The following is a 16,980-nucleotide window of genomic DNA, read 5'->3' as shown; positions in this document are numbered from 1 at the left end:
TGTCTTTATTACTAGAGAGGTAAGATGCTTGCTATATACATGATCAACCTCAATATGATCCTGTGATATTACATGTGTCCCCCCCCCCAACTACTTCAGAAATGATCCCTGAGCACAAAGCCCAAAGTAAGCCTTAAGCACGGGGCTGTGTGCCTCCTTCAGCCCCATCACCACACTTCAGAGTTCTCAACTGGCTAACATGCTCTGTTAATGTTCAGCATAGCTCATTTCCGTGCTCACCAAGGCTTCAAGAAATAAATGCTGAGGAGTTTCTTCTCAGAATGTCTAATGAGATGACCTGAGTTCTGGGATCACTGGAGGATTGTTTAGTACAGTCTGCTTTTAAGCTTTCTATGCTCCTAATAAATGCTCTTTTAGACACATACTTTTCCAAGATAAAAGGCTCAGAGGTTAAAAATAGAATGAAATTGATATTGTCACTATAATTGGCTTATGGTGTTTGGTTCTTTAAGGTAAAATAAATATGAAATAATTTATGTTTTTATATGTATTACCAATCTTTCTCCAACATAAACCCTTTCTTAGTAGGAGAGAGGCCCCCTAATAGACCTCTCAATATTTCATTTCAGAATTTTTCAGTAACTTTTTGTTAGTAAAATGCGTTTTGTTATTTTATTGTAATTACTCCTCATGAACACTTAATTATAACTGTTCAAGAATCTCAAGAATCTCAGCCTCATGTTATCTTTCTCACTGAGATTCCGGAGTTAGGACTGTGGGGGACCGCTCTCCCACAATTCAGCTCTCTCTGTGTATCACAAGATGAAGGGCAGAAGAGAAAAGGGGGTCATGTGGACAAAGAGGAAGGGGGGAAGGAAGGGAGGAAGGTAAGATGGGAGGAAGGAAGGGAAAGATAGAGAGAGGAGAGAGAGGGAGAGGGAAAGATAGAGAGGGGAGGGAGAGAGAAAGAGGAGAGAGAGGAGAGAGAGAGGGGAGAGAGGAGAGGAGAGAGAGAGAAAGAGAGAGAAAGAGAGAAAGCATGAACACCTGATGTAATTGGCCAACTCTAATTCCTGGAGTTAGGGTATTTTCTCAAACATAGTAGTTTCAGTGCTGATTCTCATGGGGCAGAAGTGGAGACATTCTGGAAAGGTCAGTCTTAGAGACTCAATTTGGAAGTTAGATCTTATAATGATTTTCTAATCATTATAAAGTTAGATCTTTATAATGATTTTCAAATAACTTGAATTTTTACTATATTCACTTTTTTGCTTTATATATTCAGAACTATATTCTATCTTCTCTGAATTCTGAATAAATATGCCAGAATTCAAGGGTAGGAAGTCAGATTGTTTATATATTCCAGTTGAGTTTTAGATTAATTAAAATCCTCCTTCTGATTTAAAATAAACATTGGTAGTACTTGGCATAAAGCTCAAAAAAAAAAAACCACTTAAATTATGGGTTTTGGTCTCTTGGAATGAATAGTCTGTTTTATAGGCAGTGCTTTCTTCGGTGGACCAAGTTGTTACTGGAATAGAACAGTGTGATAGGAATTTTAATTACAAGGTTGTGAGGTGAGCTCATATTTTAAAGAAATATTAGAATTTTTCCAGTTTCATCCAAATTTTCAGCCAACTGCAAGATTTCATTTTTTTCTGGTATCTATACCAACCATTTGTTATTGTGCACTTGTGTTGTCTCCATAACATGACTGATGTATTTGGGGCTGCTTTCATTCATTTATGTTATATGCTACTAGTAGGATAAGGGACTAGATGCATTGAACAATGACCAGCCATTGACCATACATTACAAAACTAAATGGTTCCCAGAGCATTACTGAGATCATCTATTGATCCACTGGGGCTCAACACCTGCCTGAGAAGCATCCTCAGGTTCTCTCTCACACACTGGCAGAGCCCAGTAGCCACGAACCACATCAGGAGGACATCAGGCTTCCAGAGCACAGTTTAGATGACCCTCAGCCTGGAAAGCATGACCTTAACAATAGATTTTGGAGATAATTTTGATCAAATATATAAAATACCTTTTAAAAACTATATTAACTACCAAATACAAATATCTACTTTTTGCTTTGGAGCAACTCTATCCTTTTCCAAATAAAATCAGTATTCTACTTTGTTGGAAGAGAGAAATCTATGAAAAACTAAATTAAAAAATTAATTACTTTGATAGAATTGATGTACTGCAAGGTGATTTAGCAATAAACCCTAAATATAAAGTTCCAATATAATTAATTGTATTACTTATAATTATTTGTTCCATATATTATTGCATAGTAGCCGGAGTGATAGTACAGTGGGTAGGGCACTTGCCATGTATCCAGTTGACCCAGGTTCAATCCCTGGCATCTCATATGGTCTTCTGAGCCAGCTAGAAGTGATTCCTGAGTGCAGAGCCAGGAGTAACCCCTGATCACCACCGGTTATGGCCCAAACACCAAAATATAAGCCTATGAAGTAAACAAATCCTAGTCCATATTTCTGAAAATTTTCTATCAAGTTGCATAGCTGATGTTTAGAGTATCATCAGCATTTAGAACTATGATCACAACTTCACCTTAATAATAAAAATATGTCTTTCAAAATGCAAGAAAAAATAAGAAAGCTTTGTTTTTGAGCCATCTTCAGTATCACTGTGCTCAGGGATCATTCCTAGCAATGCCCAAGGGCCATAAGTAGTGCCAGACATCAAACCCTGGTTGGTCATGTACAAATCAAATCCCTTATCTGCTATACTATATGCACTATCTCCCTAGCCCAGAGAGTAGGAAAATGGTTTTAAAATATTTTCTTATTTGATTGTGTTATAATTTATTAAAAATGGATTGCATAAATTGACTGAAATGTGCAAGGTCGTAAGCCTTATTTTCTGCAGCTACAATGGTCCGTGCACTCCTGGGCCCCAGCATTGAACTGTCTCACCTGTTAAGTGAGTTCTGCCTGGAGCGACACTGGGTGTCTTCTGAGAATTGTACAAAGGTCTCTCCAAAAGATATAATTTTTGTTTGTTTGTTTGTTTTTGGGCCACATGCGGCGTTGCTCGGGGGTTACTCCTGGCTGTCTGCTCAGAAATAGCTCTTGGCAGGCACGGGACCATATGGGACACTGGGATTCGAACCAACCACCTTTGGTCTTGGATTGGCTGCTTGCAAGGCAAACACCGCTGTGCTATCTCTCCGGGCCCCAAAAGATATAATTTAATATTATTTTCTATTTTAATCTTAATTTCAGTCACACATAAACCATGGTTTTTAGGTAATAAGAAATGTCTTTGGAGAAGAACAAAAATTCATATCCCTTTTAGTGCTACTGGTTTTTATTAAGTTGCCTCATAAGTTTCCCATGGTATTGGTGTATTGATTGGTTGCAACTTGTGTGCATTTAATGGACTAGAATTCTCTGTCTTTGTAGCTAACCTTCATTAAGGTTATTACAAGAAAGCTACAGCCTGAGCGGCTGGCATGCTGACCTGTGTCTACTGCAGTGCACTGCAGTGGAGGTGGAGCCCCAAACAAGGATGACCTAAAACAGATGCGGACAGTAAAAGCCAAGTCCAGCATCTTCCTGCCAAAGCACCCATAAGACCACTAACAGAACCAAGTGTTACTAAATAATGTAAATTCACTTTGGCCCTCATTTTGTCCAAGCCATCAGGACAAAATGTCTATTGTTTCTTCAATATTTTTCTTGGGATCCTAAAATAATATAAAAGAGTATATGTAAGAAAAATACAATTATGTAGGCTGATTTAAAATAAGATATAATGAGTCAAATAAAAATAAAAACTTTTAACTAAATAATGACATTTCAGAGAATTGGACATACTTGTATGACAGTTTTCATTACATCTCTCCATGTCTTATCCACTGTTGTAAAACGTCTACCCTCCTCAGGCATTTGAGACATAATGTCTGGAGAACTGAAAATGGGCTCCAAATATAGCCACGTGGCTTGGACCTTGAGCCACTCATCCAGAATCTCCTGGAGCAGCAGCAACTTGCCCTCCCATTCTCTGAAAAGCAAACATAGTGATGTGTATCACCAGCAAATCAATGTACGAGAAGACATTTGTCAATGACATTATTTCAATTTTTGTTCATCTACTCATCATCCAAAGGTATTTTATTGGGATTATCCTACATTACATACTTTAAAACAATAACATCAACATATATATATATATATATATTGGCATGAATGTGAAAATGAGTATATCTATAACTGGACTGCTTTCTGCATATACAGTAACAGAGTAACAATAATCTTTTCTGCAGCCAATTCTAAGACAAGCAAGTAAGTTGAGAAATGAAATTTTGAAGATTGTAATGGTGTTCTTTATTTTTGTTTTGGAGCCACACTTGACAATGCTAGGGATTACTCCTAGCTCTATATTCAGGTATTATTCCTGATAGAGCCTGGGGAACCATATGAAATGTCAGGGATTGAACAAACCATGAGCAAGGCAAATGCTCTACACACTGTACTATTTCTTTGCACAAAGAGTAATGATATTCTTAAGGACATTCTGAATTTCTTGGGAAAAATACTTATATTGAAAACTTATTCCTTAACATTCAACTTTATTTGGGGGGTTTGTTTATTTTGTTTTGGGGTCACATCCGGCAGTGCTCAGGGGTTACACCTGGCTCTGTGCTCAGAAATCGCTCCTGGCAGGCATGGGAGACCTTATGTGATGCTAGAATTCGAACTACCACTGTCCTGAATCAGCTGTGTGTAAAGCAAATGCCCTACCTCTAGCCCCTCAACTTTACTCTTTTTTGTTTTTGTTGTTTTTTTTGGGTCACACCCTGCTGCGCTCAGGGGTTACTCCTGGCTCCACACTCATAAATCACTCCCGGCAGGCTCGGGGGACCATATGGGATGCCAGGATTCAAACCTCTGTCCTTCCGCATGCAAGGCAAATGCCCTACCTTTATGCTATCTCTCCGGTCCCCAACTTTATTTTTTAATTAAAAAAATTTAATAACATAAAACAAGCTACCTTTGTTAAGAAATGAAGAGAATAGTTGAACAGACATGAATGGCCTACAAGTGCTAAAAGATATGGCTAAAACCCAATTATGAACAATTTTGTAACCATGGTGTTTAATAAAATATATATATTTTTTTGGTTTGTGAGCCACACCTGGTGATACTCAGGGGTTAGTTACTCCTAGCTATTCATTCAGAAATCACTCCTGGCTTGGGGGGACCTTATGGGACACCAGAGGATCGAACCACGGTATGTCTTAGGTTAGTGCATGCAGTGCAAATGCCCTACTGCTTGCACCACTGCTCTAGTCCCACAATTTAATATTTTTAAATACTCAGAATCACTTGTAATCAGCAATATGTAAGTAAAAATAAGAGTGAGTTATCATTACACACCCATAAAGTCTAGACTGAAAAGGTTAGAAACAAGTGCTGGTAATCTGAGAAGAAAAGGCACTATTCACTGTTGTGAAGATTATAAATTAGTCTAGTTCTTGTGCAAAACAGGATGGAGATTTCTCAGATGTAGCATATCTTAAAGTAGATCTACTACATGATTCAGTAAATTCACTTTTATGTATTTATACAAAAACTTCAAATGTGTATACTCATTGCAGCACAACAGACAATAGCCAACACTTGAAAAAACCCAAGTGTACAATGATAGTGAGTGGATAAAGATAATATATAATGTATTTACATATAACACAAATATAATGTAATACTGTTATGTGAAAAAAGAGATTAGACATTTGCTATTAGGCATGGATAGAACTAGAGGGGTTCATGCAAAGTAAAAGAGCCAGTAGGAAAAAAACAAAACGCAGATGATCTCTCTGATACATGGCATATAAAGAAACAAAGCAAAGGAACAGACAAATAAAAAAAAATTTCTTTAGAATCTACTGCTAGACAGTATGGGGCAAGGTGCAGTAAGGTGTGCAGTCTTGCATGCAATTGACCTAGGTTTGATCCCAGCACCATATATACATCCCCAAGCCCCATCAGGAGTGATCCTTGAGCATAATGACAGGATAAGTCCTGACCAAACCAAGGAGGTGCAACTCTAAAATAAAACAAAAATCAGAATTCTATAGATTCTTTTTTTTTTTGTGTGTGGTTTTTGGGTCACACCCGACAGTGCTCAGGGGTTATTCCTGGCTCCAGGCTCAGAAATTGCTCCTGGCAGGCACAGGGGACCATATGGGACACCGGGATTCGAACCAATGACCTCCTGCATGAAAGGCAAATGCCTTACCTCCATGCTATCTCTCCGGCCCCAGAATTCTATAGATTCTTGCCCTAAAACTAAGATTACCATATGGGACAAGAAGATTAGAAAGTTGGAGAGGTCCTGTGAACATAAAAGGATACTGGTGTTTTGATGCTGAACATGATGTACTCATGTACTATTCTCAGAAAACATGTATACAATCTTGCAAGCCAAAGTTCCCTTAATAAAAAATGTTGGTACCCAAAAATTCATATTCATAAGCTGGAATTGACACTAAAGAAAAAACTTATATAATTCAAAATATATTAGTGCCACATTCATGAATAGGAATAGAGAGACATTAAAGTAGGTAAGATGTTCGCCTTGCATGCAACCAGCCCGATTTCAATCTCAATTTCTGCATGGTCCCCCAAGTCCTGCCAGGAATGATCCCTGAGCAGAGACAGGAGTAACTCCTGGGTTATTAGGTGTGTCCCCAAAATAAAAATGAAATATATTGAATGTCAATTTATTTATAAATGTATAATATAAAAATTAATTTTTTCAAAAACATATACTTAATGTACACCACAAGCTTACTATACATGATCATCTCTCAAATATCTTCTGCATTTTCTCCATCTTCACAAGAACCTTACTAGTAGGGGTTTATTACAATATTTTCTACCAAAACAGAGCTAAGACACTCAGAGGTAAATGTGAGATTCAAGTTTACCCAGAAAATTTGGGTTACAGTCAAGATTTGAACATACATCTATAACAGTAATGTGTTAAGAGACAATACAGCTATAAAGAGGAAGCATTAGTCAATGTTGGTAGAACTTAATGATGGAATATGTGAATATCAGCTTTTTTAATGATAAAAATGCATTATACATCACATAGCCATGACATGAATTAACAAAACAATAAAGCAAAGAAAACTGAATATCATCTGCCATTTATGCTTTTTGTCTTTTGTAGTAAATGTGAAACTTCTCTTTGGATTTATTTTAGTATTCAAAAACCAGGTACTAATGTAAGTCCTTTTTCTTTTCTATTCTTTTTTCTTTTGGCCACTTCTGATAGCATTCTGGTTACTCCTGGATCTGTGCTCAGAAATTACTCCTGGCAGTCTCAGGGGACCTTATGGGATGCTGGAGGTAGAACACAGGTTAGCTGTTTGCAAGGCAAACACCCAACCCACTGTGCTATCACTCTAGCCCAAATGTAAGTCTTTTATAAATAAGAAGTGTCCTAAAATAAAAAGTTTCAAAAAAATGGAGACACCTGTATCTGGATGCTAATTTGTTTGGAAGACAGAGGTTTAAAAACAGAAAAATGAGTATTTTTAATGGTGACTAAGATAATCACTTCTTCTTATAATGGGCTATTAAAAATACTAAGTATAAAATGCGGAAACAATGATTTTTAAATTGCAGGTTACATACAAAATGATGATTCTGATCACCAAAACAGGTCTGATCTTGGTAATAGTATAGATACTGCCATATACACAACACTTTACCTCATTTGCTTTTCATAAGGCTTAATGAATGGAGATCCTCGCATAGTTTGTGTCTTAACAATGTGGTCATCCAGCAACATCTGGATTTCATCAACGGATGACAAAATAAAGGTTCCAGACTCTCTATAAGGGAGAATGACAAACTCCATCCCATCCCATTCGTTAATCATCTTCTCCATGGCCTTTTCAAGAGAATATTCTTTGCTAGCAGCTTCGCTGATACTTTCAAATTTATCTAAAAATGGCTCCAGATTCATGTCTACAAAAGAGAATACAGTGGCATCATCTGAAGGTTGCAGGGTGTATCCAACAATTTTGGACATGGCCTCCCAGTGCCTGGCTCGCAAACCAGGGTTGCAGATAACTTGAATGAGAGGAATGTGCTGCTTGAATTCTTCCACCTTTGCCCTGACTTTTTTCGTCATTGACAACGCATGTGGGCAATCGTGGAATGTTTTCTCCAGCTTATAGAGACCTCGCCAGTAATTTCCAACATCTACCTCCACTTGGTCAGGATCCACTTTGCTGTAAGGGCCTTCTGTCCATGTCCTGTATTTGCTGCCAAATTCAACAGCAGTTTCATAGAGACGAAGATAAGGGTTCAAAGCATCTTGGATTTTTTTACGTTGAGGGTAGACGGATGGTATCCAACCAAATGCCTCCTCTTCTGCATTAAACTGGTCAATCTGAAAGACCATGTATTTAATGTATTAAGTCTGTCTAAAAGTGAGATACTATTCAAAAATAAGTTTTAAAAGTATTCATATCAGGGGCTGGAGCAATAGTACAGTGGTAGGGAATTTGACCTCGCACCCGGCTACCCAGGACGGATATGGATTTGATCCCTGGGATCCCCTAAAGTCTCCTGAGCCAGGAGCAATTTCTGAACGCATAACCAGGAGTAAACCCTGAGCGTCACCGGGTATGGCCCCAAAACCAAAAATCAAAAAAAAAAAATGTATTCATATCAAAGGGAGCACAGACCCAGAAGTGATCCCTGTGCTCTGAGTCCTGTTGGGTGTGTCCTCAAACAAACTACAAAATACTCATATTCAATGTAACTCCAAAAGTTCTCTCAAAGTCCCAAAGTTAAATAAAAAATATGGTCATCAGCTAGAAAAGTGGAGAAATAACTGGTTAAGTTAGTTACAAAGAAGATTATGTGTATATATTGTATATTATATGTATATATAATAAAATGTTTTCTTTGTTTATACATAGACAAAGAAGATATGGCTTCATTAATTAGTGATAATTTCTCTACTTTCAACATAATCATCTTAGTTAGGTACTGTGAAAAATGGAATAAAAAATTTAAATTGCAAAGTACCACCCATAAAAATTAGTAATCCAGATGAAGAGAGAAAATGTTTCCAGAAAGGTAAATATTAGTTGTTCAATAATAACAGAATAATAATAATAATAATAGAAGTCAATAAAAGATACCAATATAAAATGAATATTATATATAAAAAATGCAATCAGTCAGAGAGCATGCCAATATAAAAGACTCTACTGTACAGAAGATATCAACAAGGTTGCGTCTTGAAAATGAGCAGAAAAAGAGACAACAAAAAAAGATTCATTTCTTCTTGGTGCAGAAATAAATATATGGAACTTTGAGCTGTTTAAAGAAAATAATCTACAGAATTAAAAAGTTTTATTTTGGGGGGCCAAAGAGATAGCATGGAGGTAGGGCGTTTGCCTTGCATGCTGAAGGACGGCATCCCATGTGGTCCCCAGAGCCTGCCAGGAGTGATTTCTGAGCACAGAGCCAGGAGTAACCCCTGAGTGCTGCCGGGTGTGACCCAAAATCCCCCCAAAAAAGTTTTATTTCATTTTTCTGCATATATTTGTTCTTATGAAATTATAAATTACCTGAAATAATTTTAAAATCAATTTTTCTTGTTAGAAAAAGAAAAGAACATAATAAAGTTGGGTTTTTTATTGTGGTTTTTTTTGTTTGTTTGTTTGTTTTTTTAGAATTTACCATTTGGGGGGATGTTTGGGCTACCCAGACATGGTCAGGACTTAATCCTGGCTCTATTCTCAGGAATTGCCATAGATTGAACCGAGGTCGGCAGCATACAAAGTAAAATCCCTATCCATTTTGCTCCTAGAATTTTTCCCCTTTTTGGAGGGGGGAGGGGAGGTTTTGGTTTTGGGGTTGCACCCAGTGTTGATCAAAAGTTACTCTTTGCTATGCTCTCAGAAATGGCTCCTAGCTTGGGGATCATATGGGACGCCAGGGATCGAAACAAGATTCATCCTGGGTCAGCCGCAAACAAGGCTAATACCCTACTGCTGCGCTATTGCTCCAGCCCCTAGAATTTTTCCTTTTAATAAAATATGAAATTGAAAATTCCAAATACCTCCTGTAATGCCTGTGCTTTTTTCTTTGCAGCTTCTCCCAACAAACAATAAAAATACTTAAGCTGATTTCTTATGCTGGGAAGCAACTGACTTGATGGACAAGATAAGAGTCTAAAATTTCAAACGCAGCTACCAAAAGTGAAATTGCCTCTAGGAAGAAGAGAAAACCAAACAGTAACCAGGCCTTCTCGATAACGCAAATGATGAAATGACACAAAAATAGGGTCCAATGATATAGAGCAGACTTGCCTTTCATGCAGCTGACCCAGGTTCAATCCCCAGCAGGCCACCTTGTCCCCTGAGCCCCAAAGTGATTCTTGAGTGTAGGGCCAGAAGGAAAATATGAATGGTCCCCAAAACAACAGCAACAACAAAATACAGAAACAACCAAATTACACAATACAAATAGCAAAACAGATGGAGATCAAAATAAACTATCAACACTGTGCTTTCAAGACCATTTGCAGAATCTATTCTACCATTCATTTTTATTCTCTAATTACATATATTCCAACTACCAGAGTTGAATCTTAGAGTTGAACACACAATAAAATTTTGATGCTTTTTTAAAAAACTAATTCATACTTTAAAGACTTCTTAAATGTATACCTTGTCTGCTGCCAAGTCCAATTTTCCATTCAGTATTTGAGCCTTTTTCAGATAGCGCTGGACATCCTGAAGATCTCCAAATGAATAAAATTCGTCACACTGCTTAGCATAACTCTCCAATTCCTCCTGAAACCGCTCACACCGTAACTAATAAAAGTCAAATGTATAGTTAACTTTTTTTTTTACTGTGGAAACCCCTACACAACGAGAGAGATTTAAGTATTTGTAAAGATTATCTGCAATATTCTTATCTTTAGTTCCACAGAACATTTTGTTCTTGTAAACTAATGGTAGAAGAAAAAGGAGAAGAAAAATATCAGCAGCTTGTATATAGTTTGTATAATAGTATACTTCATAATAAAACACAGGCAATTTTGCATCACCTAATTTTCTCTATGTAGAGAGATATATGTAGTTTAGTCATCTATGTTTATACAAATAAGTAGCTTATACACCTATTCATGATATTTTATACATATTTTCTTTTTTAATTCCAGATGGTCTAATGCAAAACAGAAATAGACTATAGTTTAAAATGAAGAGGGTTTGTTTGTTTGTTAGTAATCTGTGATTTACTCTCCAAATAATGCATGCCACATTTATTTGAAGTAATAGTACCTGGTATAGTTTAGATCAAAAAGGATAAAGCTTAATGTCAAAGCACATCTTTACTCATTAACCTGGAGCAAGGCTCTTCACTTTCGTGAACCTTAGTTTCTTTATCTATTAAATGAGACTGATAACACTGCAATTTATCCCGATAATATCAATGGAATGTCTGTAGCCAGACAATGTTCTAGTAAGGGGAATGAAAAATTGAGAGAATGCAATAGTCTTGGTGTCCAGGAAGTTACTGTCAATTGGGGACAGATAAAAAAATAATAATGCAGGGGCCAGAGTGGTGGCACAAGCCGTAAGGTCTCTGCCTTGTGCATGCTAGCCTAGGACAGACCGTGGTTCGATCCCCCAGCATCCCATATGGTCCCCCAGGCCAGGAGCGATTTTGAGCGCATAGCCAGGAATAACCCCTGAGCATCACCGAGTGTGGCCAAAAAACAAACAAAAAGAAAGTAATAATGCAATAAACAGACTAATCATTGGAAATGTGTTATAAATACAACACAAGCAGGGCAGAAGTATTACTGAGGTCAGAGAGCCCTAGAAAGCCACTAACTGCATTTACTCACAAGGCAAGTATGTGAGCTAGAGAATGACCAAAACTGAGAGGAAGAGCAGAAAATGAGAAATGAAGAACACAGCTAAGATATTCGAGAGAGCAGGGGCAGAGGAGCTGCTCAAATTACAGAAAAGTAAATAAGTAGTGAGAAGAACAGGAGAGGAGCGTAGACAGGAGAAAAGGAATCACAAACCATTTCAGACATTGGATACAAACAAAAGCATTACTGAAGGTGAGTGCTGATTCTGGACAGAGCATTAACACATGAGAAATTGTGAGGTCTGAAACACAACTTTCACTAAAAGAGAATATGTACTACCTTTTACTATGAATCACAGTATGAGAGATTAATTTTATGACGCGAGCAATCAAAAAATAGATTATTCTATGTAGAAACATTTCCAGGAAGTGAAAAATCACTTGCAAGGTCTATGTTACCAACCTTAAGACCTTCTTGATATTGTTCTGTTTTCTCTTTAATAATTTTTCTGTGTTCGTCAAAAATCTCATCCATTCTTCCATACCACTGGAAAACATTATTATTGAGCCTAATGTCTGCTGGAGAAAAATTGGCATACTCAATGAGGAAGGCAAGGCAGTTTTTAGAATCGACCAGCCTCTGTGCCAGTTCAATCATATCTGTTGTCTCTACTTTCTGAATATAAGCCTGAGGGAGAGAAAAACATGTTTTAAAGAACAGCCTTGTTAAAAAAATATATTTTAAACCAAACCAAAATAAACCAAAATAAAAAAAAAACAGCCTGCAGAAATATGCAGCATCAATCTGTAAGGACTTGGTTATATGTAGAGACTTTTGGTTCAAGAAGGTTAGAAGGGCAGCAACACCAGCTTCTCTCTATGCTACCCCCAACACTGCTACTGAAAGGGCAGAGAGAAGCTGAGAACACTGAAGACATGTCAAAGGCACCAGACAACCCAATGATTTGATTGGCTCTGCTAATGAGGCCCTTTCAGAATTGCAATGTGGGTGCCTTCTGTGTCTGATATGGCCAATGGCAATCCAGTGCAACAAAAATCAGACCTCAGTTGAGTTTGACCTTCAGTTGATCATTCCAGCTGGAAAAAACAAAGATTTGTCATAGCATCAACAGAACAACTGTCAAACTGCAAACTTGCAACTTACCAGATCTTTAATACATATTTACCAAAGACTAGGATAAAATAATTCTACTGGAAAGTTTCACAAGAAATGTACCAAATAGATATGATGAAAACAAAAGACTGCTTTTTAAAAAACATTTTGAATGTTTTGAATAAATACTGGCACATCTCTTAAGAAATAATATTGTAAAGATGTAAATTTGTCACCAGTAAGCAAGTTTAATGTAATTTCAATAAAATTGGCAATTGACTTTTTAATAAGCTATAAATAATCTTATATAACAAAATATATAATCTTTTGAAAAGTCCAAAATTTTTATTCTGAATGAAGCAGAACAAACAATAAGTATTTAAATTACTAAATTTAATGGTATTTTTGATATTTAATTGGCCTATCACTATTTCCTTTTTATGATTATCTTCCCTATAATATTTTGAGCTTTTAAAATGATTAGTTCTAATGATTTTTGTGAATAATACAAAGAATATGCATAATCATTTGAATTCCTTTTGTAATATCCTTACTGTATAAAGTTTCATGGAAGGCTTTTACATGTTTTTCCCAACTGTATATATAATATACTTATATACTTATAAGTATATATACATAATATAAGAAATATATATAAGTAATATAAACACATAGTCGCAATCTAAAATAACAGTTCTATTTTAAATTTTTCCTTGGAATAATAATAGAGAAAAATATTCAAAGCTTAATGCTTTGAGAATAAAAAAAGAATAAAAGTAATGGTGATTAACTAGTTTTTACATTATTTTATTTACTACTTGGTAGAATAAGCACAGAAGAAACATAAATAATGTTGGCAGTGAGACTTACTTAATGTTCTAATACCATAAATTTTATTTTTAAAACAGAATGTATTTTAATAAAATATCACATAAGTTGGTGATAATAGCAAAAGATACCCTATACTGTATGTAATAAAATAAAATCTGAATAGACTATTGGTTGCCAAGAGAGTCCTTATTTACACATTTCTAATGGAAATGGTGAATAGAGTGCTCAAAAATAACTGAGGGGATCATGGTCTGACGGAAAGTGGCAGAGCACATGCTGAGGTCCAGACTCTGATCCTAGCACTGTGCAGCCTGCTAAGCACCACCACATGGGCCCCTTGGCCCCAGCACCACTGAGGCAAGTGTATTATTCTTTTGATAAGTAAAAGTTCATCTGGATTACTAGACCCTTTCCCCTCAGGGGTTTGGGAAATTGGTTTAAATAAAGAAAGGAGTTCAGACTTTAGTCTTGGCAGAGTGAGAACACATGACTGATAGGCAGCACATGGCAGAGAGAGGCCATGAAGTAAAAGCAGACCAACTTCAATGAATCTTTTGACTGGCTTGATATTATTTCTCTGCCACTAACCTGCTTCATCAGACCCTTCTGCCTAAGGGGTTAAAAACACGGTGCCAACTCTTGGATTATTTTTATTTTACAGTATCCTACCACTGCCTGTGGGCCCAGAGAGTTTCCTTTGGTAAAACAGCTGTAAGTTTTAAGGACACTTCTTTGTACGTAACTTCCTTCTTTGATCTTGCTACTTTTAGTTTTATGTCTCTATGGTTTTCATCATTCTGAGTCAGATGTGTTTTAGGGTGTTTTTATATGGATTTCTTTCATCTGGAACCCTTTGGTATCCAGGATGTGGGTACACGCACTCTCCAATTCTAGAAATAATGTCCTTGGCTGTTGCTTCTTTTTAGGGATTTTCTTCCTGGCCCTTTGGGACACCAATGATTATGTTGTTATCCTTGAGTTCATAACAAAGTTTGCTTGTCAGCTGTTGATCTATACTAACACTCTTTCCATCTTCTTCTGTTGTCTGGAATTGTTCTGCAGCTCATCTTTGATGTCCTTACCTGTTACTCTGCTGGTGAGGTCTTTCAGTGAGTTTCTCGTTTCACCTACCATTTTTTTTTTTTTTAGTTCTGTCACTTCTGTCTGGTTTTCTCATTTCTCCTCTCATATCCTCTTGAGTCTTATTGCCTGTCCATTTCATGGTTTTTTTTGAGTTTCTTGAACATCTCCAACATTTCTCTAAAGTCCTTATCAAAGAAGTCATATTAGCTGGTTGATTCTGGATGGGTCTTCAGAGCTATCTTTACTCACAACGTGTAGTAGCATTCTGCATTGCTCTCCACTGTGATGTTAGAAGCCTAAATTTTTTTTATTGCATGTAGATGAATGAGTTGGGAGAAATGCGGGGCCAAAGAGTAAGTGGAGCAACCACATTCTTTTCTAAACTTGGATCTGAATAAACAAATGATGCTCCTAAGTCACAAAGGAACACTGCTGGGGTTTTGTCTACCTTTGCTTCTTGGAACCCTGAGGCTAGAAGATGGTTTCCCTCATCCAGGCTCTTCTCTTTCCCTTGCTACAAAAATGGCACCTCTAAATCACAAAGAGGACCCCTTGCAGCTCTGTCTGTCTGCCTCAGTACTAGGGATCTCTATTTCTGTCTTCTAGAGCCTTTGCATTCTGACTCTGTGGTCATAGACTTGCTTTGGTCAATGGGCTATTAATAGGATACAAACAGAAATGGCAAAGTATTGATTTTATATATATATATATATATGTGTGTGTGTGTGTGTGTGTTTGTATATATGTGGGTAACCCTATGTTTAAAATTTTGGAGTAATTTGCTATTATAAATCAATAATTTATTAAAAAAAAGGGGGAGAAAATAAAAACAATATATTTAAGTTCATATAACTATACATTTATATACAATACCTTCATTTCCATTAGTTCTGCTGTATTTGGTGGTGTGCTAAGGGCTTTTTCAGCTATTTTTTCAAATTCATTGCATAATCTGAAATAACAGACAAAGCCGATCTCATATTCCAATATACTAGTTCAGTGTTTAATTACATTGATTTATACTGTAATATCTCATGAATTCAATGCCAAATATATTTTATTTAGTTATTTTTAATAATATCTTTATTTAAACAGCATGATTACAAACATGATTGCAGTTGGGTTTCAGTCATAAAAGGAACACCCCCTTTCACCAGTGCAACATTTCCACCACCAATGACTCCCTTCTCCATCCTCCCCTAGCCCCTGCCTATGTTCAAGACAGGCATTCTACCTCTCTCATTCATTTAACCTTCATGTGATCCACTGAATATAATCAAGCTTTATGATAAAATTAAAGAATATCAGCAATATATATTTGGTCATTAGTAGATGCTTTTACAAGGCAGAGACTAAGAATTTTACTCTGAAATAATATTAATTATTTTATTTCCTATCCTAATTCTATGACTTGATACCACACCTTACTATAATTTATTAGTTTATATATCCATTTCCCTACTGCAGAAATTTCCTTTGGAAATTTTATTCATACTTTCTGTTCAAGTACATGGATTGGACACATATAAGAGGGAGATAAAGCAACTACAGGCTCTAAACATTTTTAAAGGCATACGTTTTTCAATATGGTTGTTTTTTAAATTCTAGGGAACCTGGCATAGTACATAAGCAAAACGGCTGTCTTTCGAGTGTGGGGCTCTGCGTTTTATCTAGCACCACCCCTCATGAGCTGAATGAGCCCCTAGCGGGACTGTTGTTTAGGATCCTCAATGCCAAAAATTGGTGCACAAGCATCACAACCTATATTAGATATACTATAACCAAATATGTGCAATTTCTACTTTGCACAACAACAAAAAGGAGAGGAAGAGAAACACATTCTTGATATTTTTATTAAGGTGTTTCTTTCCCTCTGGAACTGTTACCAGAAAAGAGTGTCCAAGTTCAACACTAATGTCAGCTGTCAGAAGACCAAGTATGTTTGTCTCAGACAAACAGTTCTTTTGCTTTATACATTAGCATTCCATGAGTGTAAGTAATGTGAGTCTGTTTCAAAAAATAAACATAAAAGCTTTCCAGGTTTTAAGGAAGTTAGTTACTTTTTCTTAAGAAAACACATTAGTTTTAAATTTG

The 16,980-nt window shown here is 36.5% G+C and overlaps 1 protein-coding gene across 1 annotated transcript in view; it reads right to left on the bottom strand.

Annotated features, from left to right (window-relative positions):
- DNAH7 (dynein axonemal heavy chain 7) overlaps positions 1 to 16,980 on the bottom strand; it is a 283,116-nt gene that overhangs the window by 221,529 nt on the left and 44,607 nt on the right. The window contains exons 13-17 of the mRNA XM_049772925.1: positions 15,760 to 15,838; positions 12,322 to 12,546; positions 10,703 to 10,849; positions 7,721 to 8,406; positions 3,813 to 3,999 (exon numbers count right to left, since the gene is read on the bottom strand). Of these exons, the coding sequence (XP_049628882.1) occupies positions 3,813 to 3,999; positions 7,721 to 8,406; positions 10,703 to 10,849; positions 12,322 to 12,546; positions 15,760 to 15,838 (1,324 nt within the window). The remainder of the gene's footprint in view (positions 1 to 3,812; positions 4,000 to 7,720; positions 8,407 to 10,702; positions 10,850 to 12,321; positions 12,547 to 15,759; positions 15,839 to 16,980) is intronic.

The sequence above is a fragment of the Suncus etruscus genome, chromosome 5 (genome assembly GCF_024139225.1).
Source record: "Suncus etruscus isolate mSunEtr1 chromosome 5, mSunEtr1.pri.cur, whole genome shotgun sequence".
NCBI lineage: Eukaryota > Metazoa > Chordata > Mammalia > Eulipotyphla > Soricidae > Suncus > Suncus etruscus.
The sequence above is the reverse complement of the archived record's forward strand: the minus strand, read 5'-3'. Positions and strand labels throughout refer to the sequence as shown.